The 27,627-nt window shown below is 38.7% G+C and overlaps 1 protein-coding gene and 1 long non-coding RNA gene across 4 annotated transcripts in view; one reads left to right on the top strand and one right to left on the bottom strand.

Annotated features, from left to right (window-relative positions):
* strip2 (striatin interacting protein 2) overlaps positions 1-27,627 on the bottom strand; it is a 39,443-nt gene that overhangs the window by 3,397 nt on the left and 8,419 nt on the right. For 2 of the 3 annotated variants that reach the window (XM_030149784.1, XM_030149787.1), the window contains exons 2-21: positions 24,939-25,008; positions 22,733-22,807; positions 15,918-16,052; positions 14,476-14,596; positions 12,371-12,439; positions 11,294-11,400; positions 10,854-10,981; positions 9,777-9,965; positions 9,161-9,211; positions 6,048-6,280; positions 4,783-4,848; positions 4,612-4,675; positions 4,165-4,236; positions 3,906-3,980; positions 3,470-3,567; positions 2,911-3,037; positions 1,760-1,860; positions 1,396-1,462; positions 1,204-1,308; positions 128-332 (exon numbers count right to left, since the gene is read on the bottom strand). In XM_030149784.1, the coding sequence (XP_030005644.1) occupies positions 128-332; positions 1,204-1,308; positions 1,396-1,462; positions 1,760-1,860; positions 2,911-3,037; positions 3,470-3,567; positions 3,906-3,980; positions 4,165-4,236; positions 4,612-4,675; positions 4,783-4,848; positions 6,048-6,280; positions 9,161-9,211; positions 9,777-9,965; positions 10,854-10,981; positions 11,294-11,400; positions 12,371-12,439; positions 14,476-14,596; positions 15,918-16,052; positions 22,733-22,807; positions 24,939-25,008 (2,158 nt within the window). The remainder of the gene's footprint in view (positions 1-127; positions 333-1,203; positions 1,309-1,395; positions 1,463-1,759; positions 1,861-2,910; positions 3,038-3,469; positions 3,568-3,905; positions 3,981-4,164; positions 4,237-4,611; positions 4,676-4,782; positions 4,849-6,047; positions 6,281-9,160; positions 9,212-9,776; positions 9,966-10,853; positions 10,982-11,293; positions 11,401-12,370; positions 12,440-14,475; positions 14,597-15,917; positions 16,053-22,732; positions 22,808-24,938; positions 25,009-27,627) is intronic. The other variant, XM_030149785.1, reaches the window with a different exon arrangement.
* On the top strand, positions 678-27,219 carry LOC115429950 (uncharacterized). The gene is made up of 3 exons (XR_003936849.1): positions 678-772; positions 21,408-21,412; positions 27,209-27,219. It is a non-coding gene; the product is annotated as an uncharacterized LOC115429950 (long non-coding RNA).

Genomic DNA, 27,627 nt, shown 5'->3' with positions numbered 1-27,627 from the left:
ACAAAATACCCTTTTTATCCAGAGCACCTTAGACGTATGTAACCATCATCTCTGCCACAACAAACCAGCCCCAATATACTTACACTGAACAGTTTATAGAGTTTATGCTATGATACTTTTTTTTTACCGTTTCCGTAGGCCCAGTCATCATTGAGTCTGTGGCGGACCTTCTGGTAAATGGCTGACATGGTCTTCATGTTACTCTTCCTCCACTGACGGCCCAGGTACTTGGTCTGAATTTTAAGCAGCTTGAGGACATAGAGCTGCATCATGGCCTGCTTCACCTTCAGAGCTCTTTTCAGGATGGGAGCGGATTTGAAAACCACCAGCATCTGACAGAAATGTGAGAAGAGGAGTACATTTTAATGGATGGACTTTTGGGGAAAATGTTATGAATGAATGGTCCTAGTTTTAAAATGTGTTCAAATTTGCATTTCTCAGGTATGTTTAGTCTATGCCTCTGCCTTTACAGTCATTATATTATTTATTTATTTAACCAGGAGAAAACCTCATTGAGATTAAAAATCTCTTTTTCAAGAGTATCCTTGCTAAAACAGCAGCAGCAGAAGTTACACAAAATAGAAATCACAGTAGTGTTGTAGTCAAGACCGGCTAGACCAAGACCAAGACACCGCCGAGACCAGAAGGTATCGAGACCAAAACAAGGCCAAATGAGCTGAGTCCATGACAAGACCAAGACCTCAAAAGATTGGTTTCGAGACCGGTCTCGAGAACTACATCACTAGCGGACTGTGGAGGGTTGGCATTGTCTGTTGAGAAAATTTAAAATAGATGCATTTGATTGGCTGCATTTGAAGAGGACACATAATAAATAATGACACTATTCTGTGATGATGCGGTTTTTGTACAAATCCTGAGACCAAGACAAGACCGAGACCAAATGAGTTGACTCCGTGACAAGACCGAAACCACAAAAAATTGGTCTTGAGACCAACACCGGTCTCAAGAACTACATCACTAAATCATAGCCATCCATCTACTCTAAAAATATACATAAAACACAATAAAAGTCAGTTGTAAAACCATACATAAAACACTAAACTAAGAACATACATTTAAAACACCATCAATAAGTGAAAAGGCTCTAAAAGCATACAACAATGTTCTTTAAAAGCATCTCAAAGCAGAACCCAATTTAACTGATTATCTAGGCTTATTCTAAACAGCAGCTACATCACTGACCATGGTCCTTGAGTGTTTCCACTTGGTCAGTTTGTTTAGGATTCTCAGCAGGTTGATACAAGAAAACAGGTTTCTCCAACAGAACTGGTTGCTGTCTCCTGCTTCCTGAAAACAGATGTAGAGATACTATAACATCATTTGTTGACTTGTCCGGTGTGGATCAGTTGTCGAGCTCAGAGTGTTTCAACTCACCAGGCTCTCAGCTGTGAGTTCAGGCATCTCATGGACCACACAGTGGGGAAAGTCCAGCACACATATACTGCAGACAGATAGTTTGACATGTCACTGTTACATGGACATATATCACCAGGCTCCTAGGAGCTGGTGTAGACTGAGGCAGCACTTTTCTACACAGCCACGCAACTGCATTTCCAACGAGTACAGAATAGCAGTCATTTTAGTTCAGTACAATACCATAAACAGTGCTATGAGGAGAGGCCACCCTTTCATCTGCTCTCAGTTACATCTTTTCACAGTGCCTCTTGCCTTTCATTTCACAGCAAAACAAGAAATACAGTGCTTCTACTACAGAGATAGAGGGAGAGAGTGATCCCACCTGTTTTTGGCACTGATATAGGACATGATGTTCTGGTTGAAGAACTTGAGGATGAGTGGGATACAGTTGGCAAACACCAGGTGCTGAGAGACAATCTCAAACTGCAAGAAAAGTGGAGGCGGTAGCACACAATAGGAAGTTTTTGCAGCGTTTACTGTTTGGCTTCTTTATTTTAATTGTTAGAAGTGTAATTTAAGTCATAGCTAAAAAAACAAAACAAAAAAAACAATAGCATTTCTCAGCTTGAATCCATCTTTTGTGATTATTTTTGACAAACTACTGCTATAAATGTGATGATCCTGTGGCAGGGAAAATACATAACACTACAAAGAATGCAAGAAAAACATAATCCTGTATCCTATAATCCTGTATCGCTGATGAGTTTGATGTACGGGGAAAAGGTCAAGAACCAGAGGATTTCTATTCTCATGAGGCAGCAATATAAATCCTTTACCACATCCGAGAAGCTTTAGTCAGATTAAAAACAGGAGCAATTTTGCTGCTGAATATATCGTCAGCTCATATTTCAGTATTGCAGGTATTTTTCTGTGCATTTGATGTTTATTATTCATTTATGTAATGCAGCTTTACTTGCACTTTAGTACAATGAGTCTGTATGGTTGTCAAACAAGGATGTGATGGCCCTCTGTGGCTGCAGTACATGTGTGATTTCACTTTGTGGCACCAGAGGGCACTACTACTAAACATACAGCAGCCAATTAAAAGCTTGTGAAGACATGTACCTTCATAGCAACAGAAAGCTGAATACATGCTATAAAATAAAGATAGAGTACAGTCTTCAACAAGTATGACAGACAGTGGTAGTAAACTACATTAAGCAACTGAAATGAGGCCAGTATCCTCTTAAAAACATTTTAGACACTCTGTCTCAGGCTGATGCAGGAGGTGAAGAGGGACATGATGAGCAGGGATGAAGGTCTAAAGGTGGGGGTGGAGAAAAGAATGAAAGGAGGAAAGTAATGGCATGTCTGATGGGGTCATCAGGTGCTGGAAGTAGCATGGGGGAGGTGCATTTCTTGTGTGTGTATCTGTGAGGTGGGGGAAGGCAGGATGAAGAATAAGAAAAAAATTCAGCCAGTAGAGAGAGGAAAAGTAAGATAAGATTATAGGCGTGTATTTGTGTGTGTAACCTGATAGATGTGGTTGAGTTTGAAGTGTTTGAGGAGCAGCAGCAGCAGTGCCGAGATGGCCTTGACAATTATTTCCTTGTGACGGTTCACGTCAATTCCTAGTTTCATGCTCTGAAGAACTGTGATACTGCAGGACACAAACAGACAAACACACACACTTTAAGGCCCTTCTGTCTTTGATAATACTGCTTTGTCCCACCAAGACAAAGCAACAGACCATTTGTTCTCATTAGAAAACAAGCAGACATTCTGTTTAGACTGTTGGTGATGCATCTGAGGCTTTGCCAGCTAAACACTGACAAGCAAAAAGCTGTACAGAAAAAAATCCATCCAAAAAAATGTCAGATGGTGTTGTAGATTGATGGAAACTGGTTTTAAAATCAATGATTGGGTGTAAGCCAGTTTAAGAAGTAGAACATTTGTTCACAGGATTAGTTTTTCAGATTAGATCCTTTAATTAATTAACTACTGCAGGTGTAAACATTGAAATTTGATAAAGCCTAGTAATTAAAATGGCTTCATGTCTTTCACGACTTGAGACAGGCTTTGCAGTACTTACGGCATCTCCTCAGGCAGCACATCAGCCAGGATGTTAATGGAGTCAGTTTTGGCTTTGGAGGTTGGGGCTGCGGCCAGTAGCAGCTTCAGGAGTGCAATCTGACAAAGAACACAACACAAAATATGAGATACACATATAAAATGGTTAAATCTGCTCCACAATTGCTCTTGGTTTCACTGTATAATGATTTTATGTCCACAAAGGTCTATAACTAAAACAAAGAGGTTAGTAGGGTCATTTAATGGAAATTAACATATTCCAACAATGGTTTTCAACAGATGGAATCAACTGCATTATTTTTTAATACTTCATTGTCTTTTCCAGAGCTGCACTGCAAACTGTCCTCAAAATTTTCTATTTATTTTTTTGGGGATATTGTGAGTTCTATGAATGTGCAAAAGTTCATTTCATCCAAAATTCATTCTGAAATACTCACCACATACTGGGAGAGGTTAGGAAGCATGCCTAGATAAAGAATCTCTGCTGGTGTCTCCTCCACCTCCTCTTCACCCTAAACATACCACACGTTAAACCAGACACACATTATTTCAAGCTGATTTAATTACTTTCAATTATTTTTAATTGCAATAAGCTTCAAATTATATTTTAAAAGGCTACGATCATCTCCTACTAATTTAACAATAGGAATAAGAGTAAGAGTAAAAAATAATAAGAATAAGAATAAGAATTCTCACCAGAGTCAGTGGACATTGTTGTAGTTCATCTTCCCTCTTGATCTGGACTTCAGCAATGGAAACATATTTGTGCTGCAGAAAACAAAAACAAAAAAACCCAGGAAACCACATTACATGACGCAGTATACTGTCTACAAAGATGTGAGAAAAGTGTTAATTGGCATTGCTGACTGACACCCAGAAGGGCAATGCTCTGTGTAACCACACTTCTCAGTCTGCTGTTGTATGGATTTTTAAGTGGGATGCCAAGGTGAGGGGATTCAACAGCGTGGGAGTATTGATTAGATAATGCTCTGACCATAATGAGCTAGGGTGAAGCAGAAAAAAACAAGAGGAAGAAGGAAAATATTTGAATGTGTGATTCTGTGAATGACTGAAAAAAAAAAAAAGAGTCTGAGAGAGACAACTACAGAGTGAAACACACAAGTCATTGGTTTTACTTCTCACCTGTTTAAGAGTCTTTACACTCTCATGAATGGGTCGGGGTAAGCCCACAAGGGTCTCTGTGTCACTACAAAACAACAAACATTAACGTTAGATGCAAAGACTGGAAACAGAGCTACCTCCACATACCTCAAAAACACCTTTATATTTGGTTCAACGTGAAAAAATACCTACTTTCCCAATGTGAACCCGATGAACTTGTTTCTGCTGGTCTCAAGGAAGTGCTCTATGTCTTTCTCCCTGTGGATACACAAATTGGCTGCAGTCAGATTTTAGATTCATTTAGGACACCTGCAGCTACAGTTCTGCATTTTCCACATGTGCATACACCCACACAAACACACAAATGTACAAGAGGACACTACTCTGCATTCGCTCTAAAATCTCATCAGTCACACTGTATGCTGCTGCGCTCTGTGTTCTGGGTTGAAAAGCATTTTACCGATCAGCTTTTACTCAGCCCTATGCAGCTGAAAACACTTTACACTTTAGAGGGAAAATTTACAAAGAGATTGAAGAAATCTAAGTTTGCTGATAATTAACGCTTGATAAATGCAGGGCTGTGAAGTGTTTACTAGTCACCCTCTCTTCCACTCCTCCTTTCTCAGATGCATTATTTATGTACCCCAAGCAGCTGTACCCTAGACAGACACACACTGTCTGTAATATGCAGATGGAGAGCATATTGCTGAAGAGAAAAAAAGTGAGATAATTATTTTCTTCTTCGTCTTCTTCTTTAACAAATCATGGCAGAAAACCCGGGTGGGAAACTGATACCAGATGCCAGCCGAATGGTGCTACGCTGTGGCTGTGAGAGGGAAGTTTCTCTACTTTGGTGTCCAACCTCCATTTACAGGTTTTATTCTGCAGAATAAAAGCTGAGTGCTCTTACACTAATAAGTCATGTGCCAGGAATCATCAACAGGTACATTAACCTCCTAAGACCCAGGAAATGTCAGCAAAGTAAAAGCTTTTTTTGTTCTTTATTAAATAAGTGCCCATATTGGAAACATCATGATGCAACAGTTTTTTCAGATGCAGTTTTTAAAATTTTTATGGAATGTCCTTTGTGGTGAACAGTTATCTTTTCTTTTTTTTTTGTATAAAGTTGTGAAACTCTTGTCCACAAATGTGGACAGAAAACCCATAGCTGGGTTTTAGGAGGTTAATGATCACCTGTATTATTTTTCATGAAGAGATCTCGTATAAAATACTTTTAATGCCATTTTTTGTGCAGGATCTGTTGCCCTTCCTCCCTGACGGATAGAATAATGTACGAGTAAAGATAATAGATAACTTAATTCATCTGTAAGTATGTAACAATTTAAGCCATAAGTGGACATTTAACACCAAGTGTGAGCATATATTACTAATTTACCGCCCTAGTTTGGCAGATGGTATGGCTGCTTTAAATTAGAAGCAAAAATGAAGTAATTAACCTGACTTTAGGGGCCCAAGGGAGACCTTTGGGGAAGTTGACCCTCTCTGTAGGAGGTCTTAATGGAGGTGGCGGCGGAGGGGGTTGTATAATGACATCACGATCCAGGGGGTCCACCTCGCCCTCGATGCCGCTGTCTGTATCCTCAGGGTCTTCTTCTTCATCGCGGGCATCATCATTCTTAAATGGGTCTCGTTCATTGTAGGTGTCCAGGCTGTCCTGTTTGACCAGGGGCTATGAGAGAAAGGCAGGTGCTGCTCATGTAAGTCAGTTAAAGATAGTTGCAAGACCTATGAACCACCTATAATGTACAACTTAAAACATGCCAATCAACATAGCATTCACAGGAAACCCAAATTCCCACATACATTTTGCCTAACAAGTTATGTGTTAATACTTACACTTGCAGCACAAAAATGGCACCATCCTGATGTTGACAAAAGATTTATTTATATGAAGTCAAGTTATAAACTACTGATAAAAATACTTAACTAATTCCAAGTTGTGGCCCATTTGCAACAAAAACATCAGCAGTAAAAGCATAAATATACAGAGACCCACTAGGCTACTTATTTAGATTTTTATTCCCTTGGATAAATAATAAAAATATATCAACCCAGACACTGTCAATCTAAACTGGTGTTCACACATACATGCAAGTCTAAATCTATACAGTATTTGATTTATAGCCACGAAACCCCATTGAGAACAGTCTTAAGGGACAACCTGGTAAGTTTCATGCAGACAAAGCATTATACAGAAAAGCTGATGAAGGTTTTCTGATATGTCTGATATTGGCCACAGTGAAAACATACTGAGCAGCCCAACCAAAAGCAGAACATTTTATTTTTAAGACCAGCTTTACATTTGAGGGAAATACTGCCTTATTCACTTTCTTACAAAAGGGAGACACATGCCCTCACAGATGTTTGCAACAATCTACATGTCTGTATAGTACAAAATGTCCCCAAAACTTAGTAATTTATTGACTTAAAAAAAAAAAAAAAAAAAATGCTGAACATGGTCTATCCTATGAGGAGCAAAAAAAAAGCGGAGTTTGTACGTGTCCACATTAGCTTAGCCAAAAACTGCTAAGCTAGTTCAGAGGGTCAAAAATATCCACCAGCACTTCTAAAATTCATTGTAATAATTTATACCCATTGACACTAAAAAATACTTAATACTTTGGGATAAAATGTGAAAAAACATAATAGGCCCATAATGTGTTAATGCTAAATGTCAGCTGTCAGAGGTGCTAGCTAAGCTAAGCTAAACATCTTCTGGGTGTGGGTTAGCTTCCTCTAAAAATGTACAAAGACTCCCAACATTCCCAAAATTTCAAGAAACTGAAGAAGTGTATTTCCCAAAGCATTTTTAAAGATCTTTTCATTGAACCTGTTTTGTTGCTTAAACCCTGAGTAGTAACTGAAAACACTGACGGTTTCCCAAAGTAGGAGAAAAACTCAGCTTTCCACAGCAACCACAGGCATCATATCTGATTTAACTTACCACGCATCTGCATTCAAAGACACAGGCATAAAAGTGCAAGCAATACTAACACTTTAGATTTATTTCTTAGAGACTAACATTCCCATTTCAGGTGTGAAACACATTCTTATACACACAGTATTTCAGATTAACTTATTCTAAGTGAATGACTGTGGCAACATTGCAAGCATCAGGCATGAGTCAGCGATCAGGACATTAGTTGAGCTAGTGCAGTCGATGTATGGTGCACCGGTGGCCGTACTAATGCTGGACTTAGTGAGGAATATAGTGAGTGTATGGTGGGAGAGAAGGGAAGAGAGGGGACGAGGTGAAACTGTTGTGAGCCATTCTCTATGGAGAAGCCATTCTCTGTGGGACATAAAGCTAGTGTTTTTCTATCAGGCTTAGGGGGCAAATACTTTTAATGTCATCCATTTAAGAGGTCAACTGAAACCCAAATGCAAACAAAGAACAACTATGTTCATGAAAATCTCAATTCACCTCCTCAATGAATACATTTTCATGACATTGACCCCTAGTCCAGATTCTACCGTGCAAGGTGGATTTTCTAGCCAAACCTGCTAGCAATGTGATGAAAACTACAGGGGAGATGCCACTACTGTGGATGTCTGAAGTGACTGTCTTTATGGGACAGTGGACCGCTCCAGCGCCAATGACAACAGCCAGCAAGTCAGCCCTGTCTCTCAAACCCCGCACCCATACTGAGCAGGCCAGAGGAGGAGAGAGGAGGAGGAGGAAACAGGGTTAGTAGAAGAGAAAAAGGACAGTGTGATGGGAACAAGGATTAGATGAACATGGGGAAGAAAACAGACTAAAGGGACAAGAAAGAGGAGGAAAATTAGGATGGACAAGTGAAAAAGTAAGATGAGCTTACTAATACCCCCACCAGATTGCACAACACTTTGCCCCTCCTGCTCACTGATACCCTGGGATGAATTTTGAGACGTAACTCTCAACCTTTTAAAAAATTTGTAAAAATACAAAAATTAAGAGAATACGCATGTAAAGAACATGTGTGTGAAATTTGAAAAGAATCGGGTGAATACTGTCAGAGAAATGGGATAAAAATCTTGGACGGATGGAAGGACGGAAGTGGGGAAGTAAGGAAAGGGAAGAGTAAAAAAATGAGGACGAAGTGATGAGATCGGAAAAAGAGGCATGTCAAAAGGTTGTAAATAAAATGCTATTTTGGGACAAAGAAACAACTCTATATGGAGGGGCGGGGGGGTATGAGTCTAAAAGGTAATTAAGTGCAGAACATAAAAATAAAGCAATAAAAACAAGAAAGCATGAGAAGTATTGGAATTGACTGCACTAAAACCACTAACACTTCCACTTCCTTCTATTTTATGGATTTTGTCCAACTGTTAGAAGTGTCACGTTGACAAGTTAAATATTTCTCTCTCAGAACAAAAGCATTCCCACAGGATCGGATGTGTTAAATTACAGAGAGTGGAGGAAGAAAAAAAAGAGGAAGCAGAGAGGAGTCTAGAGGAACAGAGAGAAAAAGGTTGCGGGGATGTGAGAGAGGAGTGCAAAAAGTCCAGCTCAATGCAGAGAGAAATGCAGAGGGTAAAAAAGAAGAGGGTATTTGTGGGTAAAGACCTGCTTCTTGGGAAAGGGACTGTCTCCTTCCAAGCTATCAACAAAGGCACTCTGTGGGGACACAAGGAAGAGGGGCAATGAGAAACCAGACGGCAATTAGAGTGACAGCCTGCAGTACGCAGTCCACTTTAATCTGTTCGAACACAACGCTGGGACTCCCAAAGCTGCCCCTGCACCGGTGATTATGGTGCTATTCTGCTTTTGGAAAAAATGAAGAGTTATGGAAAGCGCTTACAAAAGTCATTCTACAGGATCATTTTACAAGACAAAGATAAAGCTGTTAACGGATAAAAAGTTGAGATGAACGCCTCTATTGGTTAGTGTTCATAAAACAAGGCTACGTTAGTACACAAGTGGCATCAAACATGTTATTACCTGTTATTGACTTAGACATCTCAGATTAAAATGATACCTGTGCAACACGCTAAAGCCTTGACATTTTCACTCCTGTTTTCCAGCTGGTTTTTTGTGGTTGAATCATTTTTGGTTGACTAATACATTGTCTAAGGGAAATTACAGTGTGAGAAGACTGGTATTGGTTAAGTGCATTTAAACTAAAATGATAAATAATCGATGCACCTAAATAAGAGTATTTGTGTAGGAGAGGGGTCAGTACCCTGCGGCTGCGTCGGCCTCTTTTCTGCTGCTGCTGCTGTTCAATCAGCTCCATGGCGGACGCGGGGGGAGACGCTGCTCTCATGGCTCGGACCACCTTAATGCTGTCTTCAGGCAGTGGAGGCAGGTTCAAACGCTCCCGACCTCGCACCTTCATCTCCTGAAGCTCCTCAAAGCCCCCCAGTGTGAACTAGACGAAAAGGATAGAAAGACAAGAAGGACATTTTACGGATTCTGTTCAGTTAATCATGTAAGGAATGAATGCAAAAAAAAAAGAAAAAAAGAACTGCATCATGACCGTTTGGACTGAGGTCGCATAGCAAAACATCAGATATGTAACCGATTTTGGATCACATATGAAAGTGACCTGGGTCTGGTTTGAAAAAAATTGATTTGAACTGTTCTTGAAAAAACAGATATGAGTCAAATATGGGTAAAACAGTCAGATTTGGGACACTTTTGTCTGCAGTGTAAATGCAACCATATGTCCTATACAAGGGCACTGCTACCAATTGTGGGCCCCATGAAAGGTAAACGTTGTGGACCCTTTCATAAAATTCAATCTCTTGTTGATCTGTCGGAGCAGTAGTGGTGTTGGTGGTGGTGGTAGGGGGGGCGGGGGGGGTGTGTATGTTTGTGGGGGTGTGGTCCATACATAACGTCACTTACCCTAGCGTGAAAACAAAACTTAACCTTAACATTCTTTCAACGTCCGACTCCCGGCTTCTCTACGTCTATTATACACGAGATCTTACATGAAATTTTCACAGCTTCTAGCCTGTATCCACTGGACCCCCTCCACTGCTCTACGGGTCCCCCACAAAGGCTGGGCCCCATGAATTTGTCATGGTTAACCCCCCCACCCATCAGTGCCCCAGGTCCTTTACTTCATTATCTTTATCATTTTTGTCTTTCATGCTACACTAAGTTCAGCTATAAATCAGCTTGAATCTATCAATCAGTCTTGTCAGTGTAGTACAAAAAAATAAAATGCTCCTTCACAAAAAAAAAAAAAAAAAAAAAAGAAATGAATGCAAGTGTTATGACAGAGTAGATGTAGTGCACACACTGTACTAACCAGTATGGTCTTCCAGAGCAGCAGTAGTACTTTCTTCATGGGGAAATGAGGTGCGTTCATGCTGCAAAACTTGGTTACCATGGTGAAGAGGAGCAGAGCGAAGGGCTCGCCATTGTACAGAGGTGAACCTGAGAGGTTAAAGGTGATTGTTTATTTTCAAAAAAATTGATTTATCTGATCCCATGTAGTTAACCTACAGCACTCAGAGGGAAGTAAAGTTGTAACTATATTACAGTCAAGTAATATACAAGATGAGATTACAAAATAATGTATATTGCCAAAAGTAAAGGGAATTTTTATATATCACAAGACATACAGTACAAACATACAAAAAAGCTTTCCATTACAAAAAATGCCTGTAACTTGTAGGTTTAAATTAAATGAATAAAACATTTACACCGGTGTGAGCCACTTTAATCATATAGATCACAGAAACACACCTAGCTCATTCTTGAAGGTCTCTCTGGCTGCTTTCCACTCAGGTCTGTCATCTTCTGTTTGGACTCTGATGGTTTCCACCATCAGGTACATGATGCTCAGTAACACTCTGCAAAAGAAGGAACAACCCAAAATGAATACGAAATGAAGAGTAGGGCTGAAGGTACTGCATTGGTAAGCAGCAGAGGAAAAGAAGGATTCAATCAATGTGCTTGAAGATAACAATAGCAGGAAATTACTTCTGCTTCATTCATTCATTTCCTATAACTGTTTCTGTAAAGTGTAGAGTCATGGGGGGTGTAGCCTATTCCAGTAGACAGGGTGGAGTTCACCTTTACATATCACCAGTTCAACACAGGGCTGACATAGAGAGACAAACAACCATTCATATTCACACCTACACATACCACATCATCCATTCATAATTATGATCTGATGTAAGCCAGGTTGTATTTTGTGCATTAAACATTTTGTTCACTTGATAAAGCTCTCACTTTGTTCAAAATAACTATAATGGTTTTCAATTTCATAGTACTTATTAGCTGCACATTTACTCCTGCAGCCTGTAATTATTTGTGAGTGTTCATCTGGGGAACGCACAAACGGAGCTGTGTGTGTGTGACCGTATTCATGAATGTGTGTCTATTCGCCTATTTTGTGCAAAAATCAATTCAGCTAAGCACAGACCGGGTCTGAAAACAAATGTGAGGGAAAAGGACAAAGAATATAATTACATTTTGCAAATTAGATGTGTGTGTATGTGTGCATGTGGCCAAACGACACAAAGGTGAAATATCAAGGTGAAGGTAAATATGACAAAAACAGCACATGAGAGGAGAATGTCCTTTCCTTTTTTTTATGACTTGATCTTTGTTAAGTTTTTCTTTTATAAAATTAAAAAAGGGGTGAAAAAATAAATAAAATAAAAATTTAGGACATGATATACATATCCACACCTTAAGAAAGTTATCAATGCCAGTACACTAAAGACATGTGGACAGTCTCAGACCAGACAAAACATAAAATAAGAATGTCCTTTCATATGCGCAGAAGGTCTATGATGAGCTATGTTTCCTCACCTGAGCTCAGTGCTGTCTGCAAGAGAGATGGCCGGTTTCCTCACTGCACTGCTGCATGCCTGGCTGTTACTGCAGACACACACAAGTAAACAGTTTTTATTGGAAAGGATGAGTCAGTCTGTGCAAACACAAAATTAAATACAACACGGACAAGAGGATGATTGATATGACAGGATGTTGATCTGCAGTTTCACGCAAAAAAAAGTTACTAAGTTAAACGTGATGTCAGACATTTTTAATCAATATCCGTAACCTGAAAGATGTTGTGTGTGTTTGCCTGATTAGCATGCTTACACTCTGCAGCGTGTTGATAGGCTAGAGTGCGCCATGATGCCTCAGAGCAGCTTATGTAACTACAAAAAAGTGCTGGATTCAAAGCGTGGCTGACACCAGCAGCAACAAAGCACACATGAAGGAGCTGCTGCCGCCTCACATCGTCGTCGGCGGGGTTTGAAGTGCGAATCATAGGTTGTGCGTTTCCTGTATTCCTTCATTTCAGTGTCTTATTTAAAGTGTGTGTCTGTTATCTCCCCTCCATGAACCCTGTTTGCACTGACTCAAGAGAGCTTCTGACAATAATGAGAAGACAGAGGATTTGCAAGGGAACGAGTGGAAAGCATGAAGAGGATTCAGAGGAAAATTTACTCTTATTCTAGTACAAGTGGAAAAACACACCCTCTGATTTTCCTAACATTAACCCTTTCATGCATAACACTACTGCAATGGTCAGTTACTCAGTTTTTATTTAAAGCTACAGTTTTTGCCGTAATTACTCCAACTCTTTTGTCTCATCCCATTGTGTTTCCTAATATTTGTTCGGATCATTTTACTGTGAATGCGATGCTTGAATTTCCTCATTGCAGGATAGACGAACAATCTTATCCTGATATGAATCCAAAACATGTAATTACAAAGAAAATCTCTAATAAGCTACAGTTTAGAGAATGGTTTGTTCACAATCTTCCTGTTTTTTGTGATTTTTCTCTCAGTGACTAAAGTGTCTGACAAGAAAATCATTGATTAATGGCATTAATCACAGTGGACAGTTACATTTTATACTGAAATGATATGGTTTCTTAAATCAGTGATATATTCTCTTTGTGAAAAGTGCTTTATGCATGTGTATGTGCTTATAAAACAATACCATTATACTGTTACTGTTACTGTTCCATACAACTGTTGTTGTATGGAATCCACTACAATGAATAGCTGGCTAATATGCTGAAGAAATAACACATTGAAGAAATCAAATTGGACATGTTTAACGTCAGAAATACCACTAGTTTATTAACAATTCAGGCATGAAAGGGTTGAGCCCGTGGTTCCCAACCTTTTTTGGCTCGTGACCCCATTTTAACATCACAAACTTCTGGTGACCCAAGACATTCAAAACTGTGACATTTTGCTAAAATGTATTTATTTTTGATCATAATAGTTTGCTATACTACGTTGCAAATAAACATTAATTTTAGATGACTTTTAGGCTATATAATGTATATTATTATGGACGGAGGCAGAAAAGCCAGGTGCAGATTACTGCACAAAGTGAGAATTTTCTTTTCTTTGGTCAGGATATGTACAGTCAGTCCAGCTTGTATTTACAAGGCTGACAACTAATACTGAACAAACAAGAACTCAAACTATGAATTATGAAAGAGCTGCAGCATCTGAAACCGACCACAATGAACATTTGACAGATAAACAGTACCACAGTGCTTCAGTTTCAGCTTCACAGTTTGTCATGTCTTTTATGGATTGGGATTGTCTGTCAACTCACCATATATTTTTTATTAGTAGGTTGTTGAGTTTTGTTTTTTGTTTTTTTTTATCAATTACTAGAAGTTTCAGGTGACCCCATTTGAATTTCAGGTGACCCCACGTGGGGTCCCGGACCCCAAGGTTGAAAAAGACTGGGTTAAGCTGTCTAGTACACACTCCTGTTTTGTTTTTTGTTTTGTTTATTTTTTACACAAGAGAAAGAAAATCCGTATACTGCATCCTGACTCTTGTTTACCTCTTACCCTTCACTGGAAATATACTGAACAGCAGCCAATCTGTAGCCTTGTAAAATAAACCTAAAGTAAGAATTCAGTGAATGTACTCACTCTATCTCCATGCTGAGCAGCTCCAACAGTGCTGTAAAGATACCCATGTCATAGAGCAGAAAAACATTGTGTCTGGACCAGTGCAGCACGTCCACTTCTGTGTCACACTCGTCAAACACTCCTGGAGGAGGAAGATGTGAGAAAAATACAAGAAAACATTTAAAAACACAAAACCAGATTCACATACTCCTTACCAGTCTGAAATAAATGTCTTTGCATCACTTTGAGCTTTTTCATGTCACCATTCAGAAGATCATTGTGTCGAAAGAGGGGCTAACATCAATACCGATACAGAACTGTAGCTACAGGTCACTGGTGCTGACATATCTAGTTTAACCCAAATAGACCCAGTGTTACTTCTGTGTCAGTTCCCAAATGAAATTTTCTCTATTTTAACCTTTCCTAACCATTATCGGGCAAGTGACTATTTTCAGTCATTTCCACACACATTATGAGACTGACATCAACAGTTCCAGTGAGGACAGTGAGTCACCAATCTTAGGTCCAATGTGGTCTACAGGGTATGTAAGGTCCACCTCTGCATGAACAGTGAGTGTACTTGCTTTGTTAGGTACCATGAAGTAATGGTACTAATGTAAGGAATGATGTTCAAAGGGATAATGTGGATGTGGACAGGGGTCTGGATCAGCACTTATGTTGGACTAATGTTCTGAAATACATTTTCATTTTACCTTACATGTGTTTTGTTTTTGATTTTTTTTTTTTGCCACTTATTGGTAAGGAACCAAATATGGTAACTTTGTTAACCTTGATTTTCTACAAAACAATAAAAAAAAAATTGGAAAATTTTACAAAAGTAATACAGTCTTGTTATGTCCTTCAATGACACCCTAAGGTTGAAATTTAGAATTTCAGAGTATTTCTAAATAAGTGCCCTATAAAGGGTTACGTGATTTATCACCATTTATTCTAATATTATGCCCAGTTTTTAAAATTTTAAGTAAAAAATCTGGTATTTTTATATTTTTATTTTACTGATCATGTAGATGTCCATAAAACCTCAGATTAAAGTTGAGGCTTATTATATCAAAAATAGAAAAAAAAAAAAAAAAAACTCAAGAAAAAGTGACTTTTTCAGTAAAATCTCTCATTAACTGAACATAAACCCAGTGTGTCCATCCACTGTCATTGATCTAACTCCATGGGTTTTACTGGTGAATCAATGTTGTAGAAGATGACGGTGTTTCCACGGTAACTACAGAGCCTCTGAACGTCCAAATGGGTCATATCTGATGACCATGAAAAGATGACAAACTGTATTTTACACCAGTTATTTACTGTATTGATAGGATTAATGGTGCAGAAGTTATTAAACATATGACATCAGCAGATGGTTTTGGTCACCAGTGGCTGTTTGGGTCTTTATGGGTTAAAGCGGTGTCGTGCTGTATTGTTGGTTGTAATGTGATGTGCCTACTCACCCTGAGCCAAGTAAAGGATGGCTCTGGCCACCTTCAGCCTCTTGTCCCTGTCCGTCACCTCGAGTGCATCCAGCAGCCTCATTACATACGCCCTCTGCTCCTCCACTGCCAGCTCGATCCACCTCCTGCCTTTGGCTGAAGGGACGACACAACAACATGGTGTGAGATGTTGTACAGGAGCACATTGGTCCTCTGCCTTACATAAGTCAATTTGGGTTACTATAGATGCATTGGAATCAGAATCAGCCTTATTGGCCAAGTATGTGAACACATACTAAAAATTTGGCTTTGTTTTTTCTTAGCTCACGACGTACAATTTCAACATAAACATGAACACACTTAAACATAGACTTAACATAAACAAACATTTGACTAGAACAAGGACAACAATGGGTTGAAGAATAGTATAGAAAGAAAGAAAGAAAGAAAGAAAGAAAGAAAGAAAGAAAGAAGAAAGAAAGAAAGAAAGAAAGAAAGAAAGAAAGAAAGAAAGAAAGAAAGAAAGAAAGAAAGAAAGAAAGAAAGAAAGAAAGAAAGAAAGAAATGAGAAGATGTACAGAGATCCAGTCAATTAAAATCTATGTTTATGATTTATTTACAGTGAGGATTTATGTTGTCAATATCTACAGATGCAAATATACGAGGGCTGTTCAATAAGTTCATGGCCTCACCCAGAACAGAACAACACAGACTGATAATTTATATTTTATTTTTCAACATAATCTCCATTTACAGCGATGCACTTGGTCCATCGATGTTCAAACATCACTATCCCATCACCATTGACACGGACCAATGCATTTGATTTTTACTCAGTATTTCTGGGTGAGGCCATGAACTTATTGAACAGCCCTCATATGTTTGTGAGTGGATGAAATGGAGTCAGGGGGGTTCTGCCACTGTATGCTAATATATAAAATGGAGATAAGTCATATTTGTGAACTAAATCTAATATCAGTTATCTGTAAAAACACAAAATACCTAAGGTTATTTTTACACCCGCCACCATAGATAGTCTACAGGTCATGTCAAACCAATAGGGCTAAAGCAGAAAATCCCAGTGAGTGTTTTTTTTTTTTTTTTTTTTACTACAAACATGGTTAAACATACGTAATACAAACAACAGGATCAGAGAGTCACAACTTGCATAGGTAAAAAATATGCACTCTCACACAGAATAAATGTGTCTGTATATACAGTCGTGGAAAAAATTATTAAACCATCAAAAGTCATCAACAACAATGGTTATGCAATCAAGTACTAACTCCTGTGTGTATCATGCGACTAAAACAGATGGAAAAGAAAACATGGAATGCCTAAAAGCACTGTTTTTGTCAGTACAATGCCATACATATTGATGGAAGAACTGAAGCGATTTGGTTATTATCAAGAAAACATGGAAAACGGATAGATATCAGCTCTGAAATTAAACTACTATGAGCTATTTTTGTTGTTATCATTATATTTGTCCAAACAAATGTACCTTTAGTTGTACCAGGCATTAAAATGAACAAGAAATTGAAGAAAACAAGGGTGGTCTAATAATTTTTTCTGCGACTGTGAGTTACATCTGTTTAGGCAGGTTTAAGCGGGAAGCCTTTTTAAATCTACTGAGCTAAGAAAAGCATCCACTTTTCCCAATGTCCTTCCCCTACATCCTTTTGTAGCCTCAGATTATAAGTGATCTGCTCCATATGCTGTAACTGATACACAATATTAATAAAGGCGTCCACAGAAGGGCCATGTTTTGAAGCCAGCATCTCGTGATACCTTTCTTGCTGGATCCAGTGAGTGTTTTAACCAGTTCAGCCCTGAGCCCATTTTTCACAAAATCACACTACCAAAATGAATGGAGTATATTTCATATATAGCAATGTTTTTTTCAATAAATCTGAGTGCAAAACCAAGATAGCCCCTGTGAGATTGATGTAGAAGTGTCATAAGCATGATCAAATGTGCAGTTTCACAGTAAATGCAGCTATAAAAACAGCAAAAAAATATTTAATTTTCAACTCTGCCTGAAAATAAACACAGTACTTAAGTTGAAAACCACCTGGAAATCATGGGTTAGTAACTTGTCCATGCAGGTTAAGTTTTCATTTGTAAGATGAAGACTGTGTTACTTCTCTTATTTCTCTCTTTAAAAGTCTTAAAAACAGTTTTGCTCTATTTTGAAAATATGAACAAAAAGAAATGACACTATTAAATGTCATGGTTTGGGCCCAGTTTGACTCTTTTCTTTTTTTCATCATTTATCTTACGGTGATAAAATCTGTCACTACTTTAAAACATTTTTTTTCATGATCTTTTCTACTAGAATGCTGTTTTTCAACCATGGGGTCACCTGAAATTTCTAATAATTGATAAAAGAAAAAACTTCCTAATAAAAAATATAGGGTGAGTTAACAGAGACAATCCCAATCCATAACAGACATGACAAACTGTGGAGCTGAAACTGAAGCACTGTGGTTCTGTTTATCTGTCAAATGTTCATTGTGGTCGGTTTCAGATGCTGCAGCTCTTTCATAATTCATCGTTTGAGTTCTTGTTTGTTCAGTATTAATTGTCAGCCTTGTAAATACAAGCTGGACTGACAGTACATATGCTGACCAAGGAAAATAAAATTCTACCTTTGTGCAGTAATCTACACCTGGCTTTTCTGCCTCCGTCCATAATAATATACATTACATAGACTAAATGTTGTCTAAAATTAATGTTTATTTGCAACATATCATAGCAAACTATTACATGATCAAAAATAAATTAATTTTAGCAACAAAAAAAAAACTGTCTCTGTTTTGAATGTCTGGGGTCACCAGAAATTTGTGATGTTTAAATGGGGTCACGAGCCAAAAAAGGTTGGAAACCACTGTACTAGAAAGTCAACACAACACAGCTTAAGTGTTTAAAACTTGAAGATGATTCATGTTCTCGGTAGGTGTTATGTGAGCTTTACTAAGACAAGTGCAAGTTTAGTCCAACTGCCACCTTGATGTGCTTATTCCCATGTAAATATAGAGAAGGGCTGCTGCTGGGACCTGTCTGTCATTACTTTTCAACATCATGTTCATTGCAGTGCATCAGCTCTGAAAATAACTGGGTGCTAAAGAGACATGAAGCTCAGTTAGAATCTGTAATTAACTCTTTATCAGGCAAGTGACTATTTTTGGTAATTTCCACACACATTACAAGACAGTGACAGCAACAGCAACAGTTCCAGTGAGGACAGTGAGTCACCAATCTCAGGTCCAATGTGGTCTACAGGGTCTGTAAGGTCCACCTCTGCATGAACAGTGAGTGTACCTGCTTTCTTAGGTACCATGAAGTAATGGTACTAATGTACAGTTGCGGAAAAAATTATTAGATGATCAAAAGTCATCAAAAGCAATGGTTATGCAGTCAAGCACTAACTCTTATGTGTATCATGTGACTAAAACAAACAGAAAAGAAAACATGGAATGCCTAAAAGCACTGTTTTTGTCAGTACAATGCCATAGATATTGATGTAAGAACTGAAGTGATTTTGGTTATTATCAAGAAACCATGGAAAATGGATAGATATCAGCTCTGAAATGAAACTACTATGAGCTATTTTTGTTGTTATAATTATATTTGTCCAAACAAATGTACATTTAGTTCTAACAATCATTACAATGAATAATAATAATTTTTTCCACGTCTGTAAGTAATGATGTTCAAAGGGATAATGTGTGTGTTGACAGGTGTCTGGATCAGCACTTATGGTGTTCTAAAGTTCTAAAAGTGATGTTCTTTTCATCTTACACATGTTTTTCTTAAATTTTTTTAATATATTTACTTCTTAGATTTTTTTTTTTTTTTGTGTGTGTGTGCCACTTACAGGTAAGGAGCCAAATATGGTAACATCACTCACCTTGATTTTCTACATGAAAATAAAAAGTTTTGGAAAATTTCACAAAATTAATACATTCTTGTCATGTCCTCCAATGATACACTAAGGTTGACATTTTTAATTTCAGTTTATTTCTATGAGTTAGGGATGCACCGATACCACTTTTTTCCAGACCAAGTATAAGTCCTTACATTTGAGTACTTGTCGATACCGAGTACTGATACAAGTACTTAATAATACCATTACAGTTCTTAGTTACTTTTGAAAATGTGCTTTATTGTCGTTGTCATTAGTCTGACTGGAACAAAGTGCTGCTACTGACATTTAATGCGTTGGAATGAGCGTTTCTCAATCAATCCACCAGGGGGCGTTGCTCTTAATTAACCACACTGGACAAATGTCACACAGAAGAGTAAAGTTTTTTGAGACGAAGAAGAAGAAGAAAGTTGATAATAACATGGAGATAACAGAGGAGGTAACGCTAATGTGGATACTAATGTTGATATTGATGAGGGTGGTTGTCATAAATATGCCAGTAGTTTTTCATTAATTCACACAGTCGCTCTTTGAACAGATCCTCTACCTCCACGGTTCCTGGTGGTATTCTCCATCTGGGTACACACAGAGCCTTATAAGATAATATGATGTTCTTTATATGGCTCTGGGTACGCATCTGCTAGCTCCCAGAAAACGGACAGAATTACTTGCGGAATGTACGCAAAGGATGGATAATCTGCTCCATTGGTATCCGTCTGTGTCTTCAACGTTACTATCAGTCAGCGTTACTTTTGTCACCGTCGTTTATTTTGAAGAATCTCCACACTGCTGGCATTACTCCTCGACCGTGTGCCTGCTGCACTCTGAGGTGAACATCACGCTGCTGTCAAGTGGTATCTGTGTGTTTGTATCGGAGCACTATTACGAGTATGAGTATGAGTACACACGCTCGGTATCAGACCGATACCTGATACTGGTATCGGTATGGGTGCATCCCTAGTATGACTGAACTGTAAACGGTTAACAGAGACAGAGGGGTCACAAAGAGAAGGCACACACACTGAAAGAGGAATAAGGAAAATATAACACCAACATGAAGTACAAAAATACTTCCCTAAAAGACCTATGCACGTATCTGTCAAAGATTAAAGCCTTGTTTTTCACAGTGTGAGTCTATTCTTAGACTCTTCATTTGATTAGACACAGTAATGAACATTAGGCAGCGCAGCATCCTCATGATCACTCCAGCTCACATCATCTTCTACTTAAGTAATTCTGACTGTCAATGTCTACCCAAATTTAAAAGAAACCCTTTAGTTCACTTTTCACAGCAAGAAACCTGAATTAAACATGTGTCATGATAATCACAGTGATTTAGCCCAGTGACTGATTTATGAACAATGACAGCTACATTGTCAGTGGTCCCGACATTTAATCACAAAGAGCATAAGCCCGACAGGAAACTACCCTCTTACGCTGAACATACAAAGCTCACTGAAAGCATAAACACATGCTCACAAACCAATGAAAAGACTGATGTGAAAAGGCAGCTCTATCTCTGCAACACAGTAGGCAGACAATCTCTCATCTAATCCTGCTATTCATTACCAATCTGCTTGGAGACAAGGTGACAGAAAGGGTTTCTGACTGTTTTTCAAGTGCAAGTGGAAAGATGCAGTCCTGAAAACAAGAATATGTTTTCAAGGCAGGTCCAGTAAAAATGGATCATAAATGTACCTCAAAGTGAGCCTCTGACAGGTATTTATGTATTTATACAAAGCTCGGCCAAAAAAAAGAAGTCCACGCCTTTATTTAGGAAGTCCCCTTTTCCCTTTTTTTCTGTCTGATACCTCTTAAATAAATCAGTTAATGCTGTTATAGCATCACATTATAGGTCAGACTAATTTAGCTACCCTGTCTTAAGCTCTATTCACACAGGACTAATATATCCTGTGCACCGGACATACGTGTTTCAGTATATACCATAATGACTTTGGACTTGTTTGGCTCCTTGCTCTTTTTCTGAGTGACCTTTGACATAGTTTAGATGCACAGCTGAGCTATTCAAAACTGTTGACCAATTCCCCACCTGATAGAGTCTTCTGTTAATATTTCACTCACAATCATCAAGTAAAACAGTAAAAACACGACTCCTTGTAGATTTTTAATATTTTTTTCATTGGAATAACCAGGTTAAACAACTGAATTAAACCTTCATCTATTGTGAGATTGACGATGACGCAGAGCTTCAGCTGGGAAAGCGGCTTTATTGTCGGTAGCCAAACATTAATCACATGTTTCGGACAGGCCTGCTCATCTGTATCTGCAGGATATTCATCCACTGAACAGCTTAAAAAAGCAGAGCTTTGATGTCATTGGTCACACTCATCTTATACCAGCTGGCTTACAAGAAGAGGAGCATTTCTGGCCAATGTTACACACCTACAGTGATGAAGATGAGCTATTGTTTTGAGTTTTAAACAGACAGTTGGACAATAACGCAAAAAGAAATGAATGAAACGGCATCAATTTCCCTTCTAAATCCCTTTGATATGCATTTTATTGTGTTTGTTCTGTGTTAGGAAGGTATGCCATGCACTGTTTGAGAACACTGTTAGATTAACCTTCATTTCACTGAAGGGCACCGTTATCAGGAATTAAACCAGTCAGTGGTACACAAAAGCCTCAGTCTTTCCATCCGTCAACACATTTGGAGGAATTATCAAGGTCTCTGAGATAAGCATCAAGCAGTAGCTCCAGTGTAGACTTCTGGGTATCTGATACAGTGCAGGTCCTGGTCAAGTGCACGTGAGTATTTCTGACCCCATTCTTCAAACACACTGCAGACAGCTCACTTTTCTCACTGATTTGTTACTCTGAAAATGTGTAAGAGGCTTATCAGCAGCTATGTAGTAGACCTTACATTCACTCATACACACACACATACCATGGCTCCTGAAGTCCTCCTCAAAGTAATCTCGGTTCAGGGCAAACTCAGGCTCCTCTGTGTAACTGTAGAGCTCTGTAGGTAGAATAGAACAGGATGGAAATGAACAGAAACAAAGGATTACCAACACTGGTAAATGCACTTAAACCACACTCGACAAACAGACAGATCCATCATGTATGGTCTAATGATTCGTCATGTTCCCATGCATGATACAGGACCAGTCATCACTCATGACCCTGAGGAGCTGCTCTGTCTGTCTGTCCGTCTGTCTGTGTGTCTGTGCCAGTATGACTAACACTCTTACCAAATCAGCTGTTTCTTACCATCAACCAGGAGGTCAATCATTCTGACTTTCAATCAATACCGATATTCACTGTAATTTGTTCTTATGTAATGTATCCCTCTATTTGCATTTACCTGCTACCTGATAACTGCTACATGCCAGACAGGTGCTGCAACAATTCAACATCCAGAATTTTAATATAAAATCACATGATGAGTCATTATTGTCGTCTATACTGTTTTATTTGCTAAACTTGTTGGGACTGGTCTACTCGCTTCAGCGTCTTCAGTCTGTGTCACCCTTGTGACTTGGTTTATGAGTAACTTTCTTAACCCAGAAGGACCCAGTGAGACATTTGTGGCAGTTCCAAAATGAAGTTTTCTCTATATTTAACCATCCTTAAAGGTGGGGTGCGAGATGTTTTCCTGGAGCATTTTTTTACTATATTGCTTAAAATCCCCTTCACACCCCGATTACAACCAATTAATTAAATGTTCTAACACAAAAATAAAAAAATTAAGTCACTTGTGAAACGGACAGGACTGAAAAAACACCATCCAATCATTTTAAGCGCCCACTCGAAATGATTGAATGGTGATATGTCTATCAAACTCAACTGCCATTTGTCCCTCCCCCCTCTGCACGTACCCCTCTTTGTGCATGAATCGTGCGTTTTCAGAGGCTTGGAGCACTGGCACAGGAAACAAAGCCAGAGCCAGAGCTTGGCAGCCCAAATCATTGCTGACTGTGGAACCTCCACACTGGACTTCAAGCAATGTGGATTCTGTGCTTCTCCAATCTTCTTCCAGACTCTAGGACCTTGATTTCCAAATGACATACAAAATTGACTGTCATCTGAACAGAGGACTTTGGACTTTCCAAAGTCAGTGGTGGTTTGTTCTGCCATGGCATCTGCTGGTGTTGGTCCACTGTGTTTTCTGAAGTCCACAGTCCACACCCCCATCTACCAGGACATTTTAGAACACTTCATGCTTCCTTCTGCCGACAAGCTTTATGGAGATGCTGATTTCATTTTCCAGCAGGACTTGGCACATGCCCACACTGTCAAAGGTACCAAAAGCTGGTTAAATGACCATGGTGTTATACTGTGACTGATGGACCAGAAAACTGGCCTGACCTGAAAACCATAGAAAATCTATGGAGTATTGTCTAGAGGAAGATGGGAGACACCAGATCCAACAGTGTAGATGACCTGAAGGACACTATCAAACCAACCTGGGCTTCCATTCCACCTGAGCAGTGCCACAGGCTGATTACCTCTATGACATGCCACATTGATGCAGTAATTCATGTAGAAGGAGGCTCAACCAAGTATTGAGTACATACAAATGAATATACTTTAAGACATAATCATCAAAATTTCAAGAAATAAGGCTTGAAATACTTCACTCTGTCTAAGGAGTCTATATAATATATGAGTTTCACTTTCTGAAATGAGTGACAAAAAATATTGAACTTTTTCATGATGTTCAAATTTTTTGAGATGTACCTGTAGGTGTTCATAAAAGCTCAGATTAAAGTTGAGGGTTATTATATCAAAAACAGAAAACTACAGAAAAAGTGACTTTTTCAGAAAAATCTATCATTAACTGAACAGACACCAAGTGTGTCCATCCACTGTCATTGATCCAACTCCATGGGTTTTACTGGTGAATCAATGTTGTAGAAGATGACGGTATTTCCACAGTAAGTACGGAGACTCTGAACGTCCAAATGAGTCATATCTGATGACCATGAAAAGATGAATAACTGTATTTTACACCAATTACTTACATGCACTGACCAACAGGTATTAAACAGTTTAGATCAGTAGATGCTTGTGGTCGGTAGTGGATGTTTGGGTCTTTATGGGTTAATCAAGGTGAGTAAAACATGTGTGTTCTTTCAGCACAGTGTTACCTGAAAGCTCTGCAGTGAGTGTGTCAGTGTCTCCGTACTCAAACTCCAGGTTCGGAGACTCCATGGAGCTCTGTGAAAACAACAACACAACAAACATGAGCATACATTATGGTGCCACCGTCATTAATCACAGGCACCCACACATCTATATCCCAGCAGACATTAAACATACTGTAGGACATTTCACATTTTGCAACACCTACCATTACTCTGTATTCCATTTAGGGTCACACTTTAGCTCCACACATCACCCACACATACTCCACAGACTCGTTCACACCTTTTCTCCATTATGTACATTTGCTGTAGGAGTTCTGGATTGGCTGCTGGATCTCTTGGAAAAAAAAGTCATTAGCCATTTTCGTTGTATTTTTCCTCTCAGATCTTCCAGTCCACAGCCACTCACAGTCACAGGTGATCCTTCTAAGCTCAGCTCGGCTGCTTTAATCGGTGTGAATGAACAGCCAAAGAACACTCTCCTAATAAAGTGCCTCATGAAGCTATGAACACTGCAGCAACAGAGGAAGAGGAGTGGAAAAAGAGGGAGCAGGAGTCAACACGGGCCTGTTTCAGAGTAGATTAGTTGCTGTATCCGTTCCAGGGTCACTCTTAGACCTAACTTCAGCCTCAACCTGTGATTAGCACGTGCACATGAAACCGCCTACACGCATTAAGTTCTGTATGAACATGCTCAGGGGCTACATGTAGATGCACACACTGTTGCTACGTTCTCTGCAGTGTCTCGGGAATTACACAAACTCCACGAAAACCTAAACCTTTATTAACTCTTTAAAACAGGGGTCTTTCAGAGGCCACATTCAGCCCAATTTAATCTCAAGTGGGCCGGGCCAGTAAAATAGTAGCATAATAACCTATAGATAATGACAAGACCAAATTTTTGCCTTTATTTTAGTGCAAAAAAACCCATTAAATTATGAAAATACTTCCTTTTATAAACTATCCAAACAAAAAAGATGTGAATAACCTGAAAAAACTGACATTTCTTGAGAAAAATAAGTGCAATTTTAATAATATTATGCCTCGACATCTCATTTGCACATATGCATTATGGATCGGATCTACAAAGACACTAAACACTTAGTAAAAGGCAGAAAATTGTTAAAATTGTGCTTAATTTTCTTTAGACATTTCAGGTTGTTCATATTTGTTCAGATTATTCACATTTAACTGTTACAGGATAGTTTGTAAATGTAAATATTTTCTGCAGTAAAACAAAGACAAAAAATTTGAAGTTGTCATTATTTATAGGCGTAGTGTAATATTTTTTTCACATCTACCAAGAAGAACATACAGAGTCACTATGTTTTATAGGTTATTATGCTATCATTTGACTGTAGATCATAATGGTCTGTATGTGGAACCTGAACTAAAATGAGTTCGACAGCCTTGACTGTGGAATTTTTGCACTTTGCAAATTCATCCCATGGGCCAGATTTGAACCTTTGGCAAACCACATTTGGCCCCCTGGCCGCATGTTTGAGACCCCTGCTTTAAAACCTGACATGTCATCGATGGCACACCCTGCACATATTTGAAAGACTGTAACTCTTTCACTGTTTGTGCATTTGGAAAAATTCCAACAGTTTCTGAAACCTGCGATGTTGCACTTTATAGGCTTATTGGGTCATTATGGTAATTTCACCCACACTTCTACTAGAAGCTGGAGAAGAAGCCTTTTTAGCAGAATTATAGCATGCAGCAAATTGTAAATCATTGCTAGATTTTGAAAGACTTGGTAAAAAAAAGTGCTCTCAAAAAATGGGCAAATGGACTCACTCACAGCATATTTTCTAACCTTTTTACTGTCAAAATAAGAAAAAAAGTCCAGGCTGACCATTTAAGGCTTAGGATTTAAAGGGTTCAATACTCTTGAAGTATCCAACGTATCAAGACAACTCACACTTGCTCCACAATGCCTCAAACTCTTTCAGATCTTATGCTGAAATACAAATCACTTCGACCAATATACATTCCAGGGTTCCTACACATTTGAAATTTCAAAATTCCATACTTTTTCCACACCCTAATTTCCAGATGTCTTGGTAAAAAAATTCCAACCCGTCTTTCTATTTGGTATTTATGAGCCAGTCATCATAGAATTTCCATCCACCCATTATGAGTTCTGCAAACGATCACATAAGACATGTTGAATAGCTCACTCATGAACAGTGTGTGGACATCATCTATCCGTCAAAGCAGCAGTGAAACTTGACGACACCTGGGCGGGCCTTAAAATGGGTTGGAGGAAGATAAGAGCAGAAGGCAGGGCATTCAACCTGTCAATCTGCCCAAATGTTTTCTGGGACGTGTAGTCTACTGTATGTGCTCTCACACGAACATTTTAACTGCGCTACCAAGCACCTTAAACAAAAACAGATTGATCCATTTGTTTTTTTAGATATTCATAATTTTATGTTTTACAAAATAGAACAGTGGGAAAAGTCTTGGAAACAGGAATATTTTTCCATACATTTGTTTCCATTTTCCATACTTTTCCAGACCTGGAAATTTATAAAATAAAATTCCATACTTTTCCATACTTTCCATGCTTGTGTAGGAACCCTGACATTCACAACTGAGAGTATTTAGGGGGAATAAGAATTTTTAGTGGAATTCTACATCAGTGTTTGTCTATTTGTTTCCTTGTTTTTGTTTTGCATTTGTTCAC

Source organism: Sphaeramia orbicularis, chromosome 12, assembly GCF_902148855.1.
Source record: "Sphaeramia orbicularis chromosome 12, fSphaOr1.1, whole genome shotgun sequence".
Classification (NCBI taxonomy): domain Eukaryota; kingdom Metazoa; phylum Chordata; class Actinopteri; order Kurtiformes; family Apogonidae; genus Sphaeramia; species Sphaeramia orbicularis.
The sequence above is the reverse complement of the archived record's forward strand: the minus strand, read 5'-3'. Positions and strand labels throughout refer to the sequence as shown.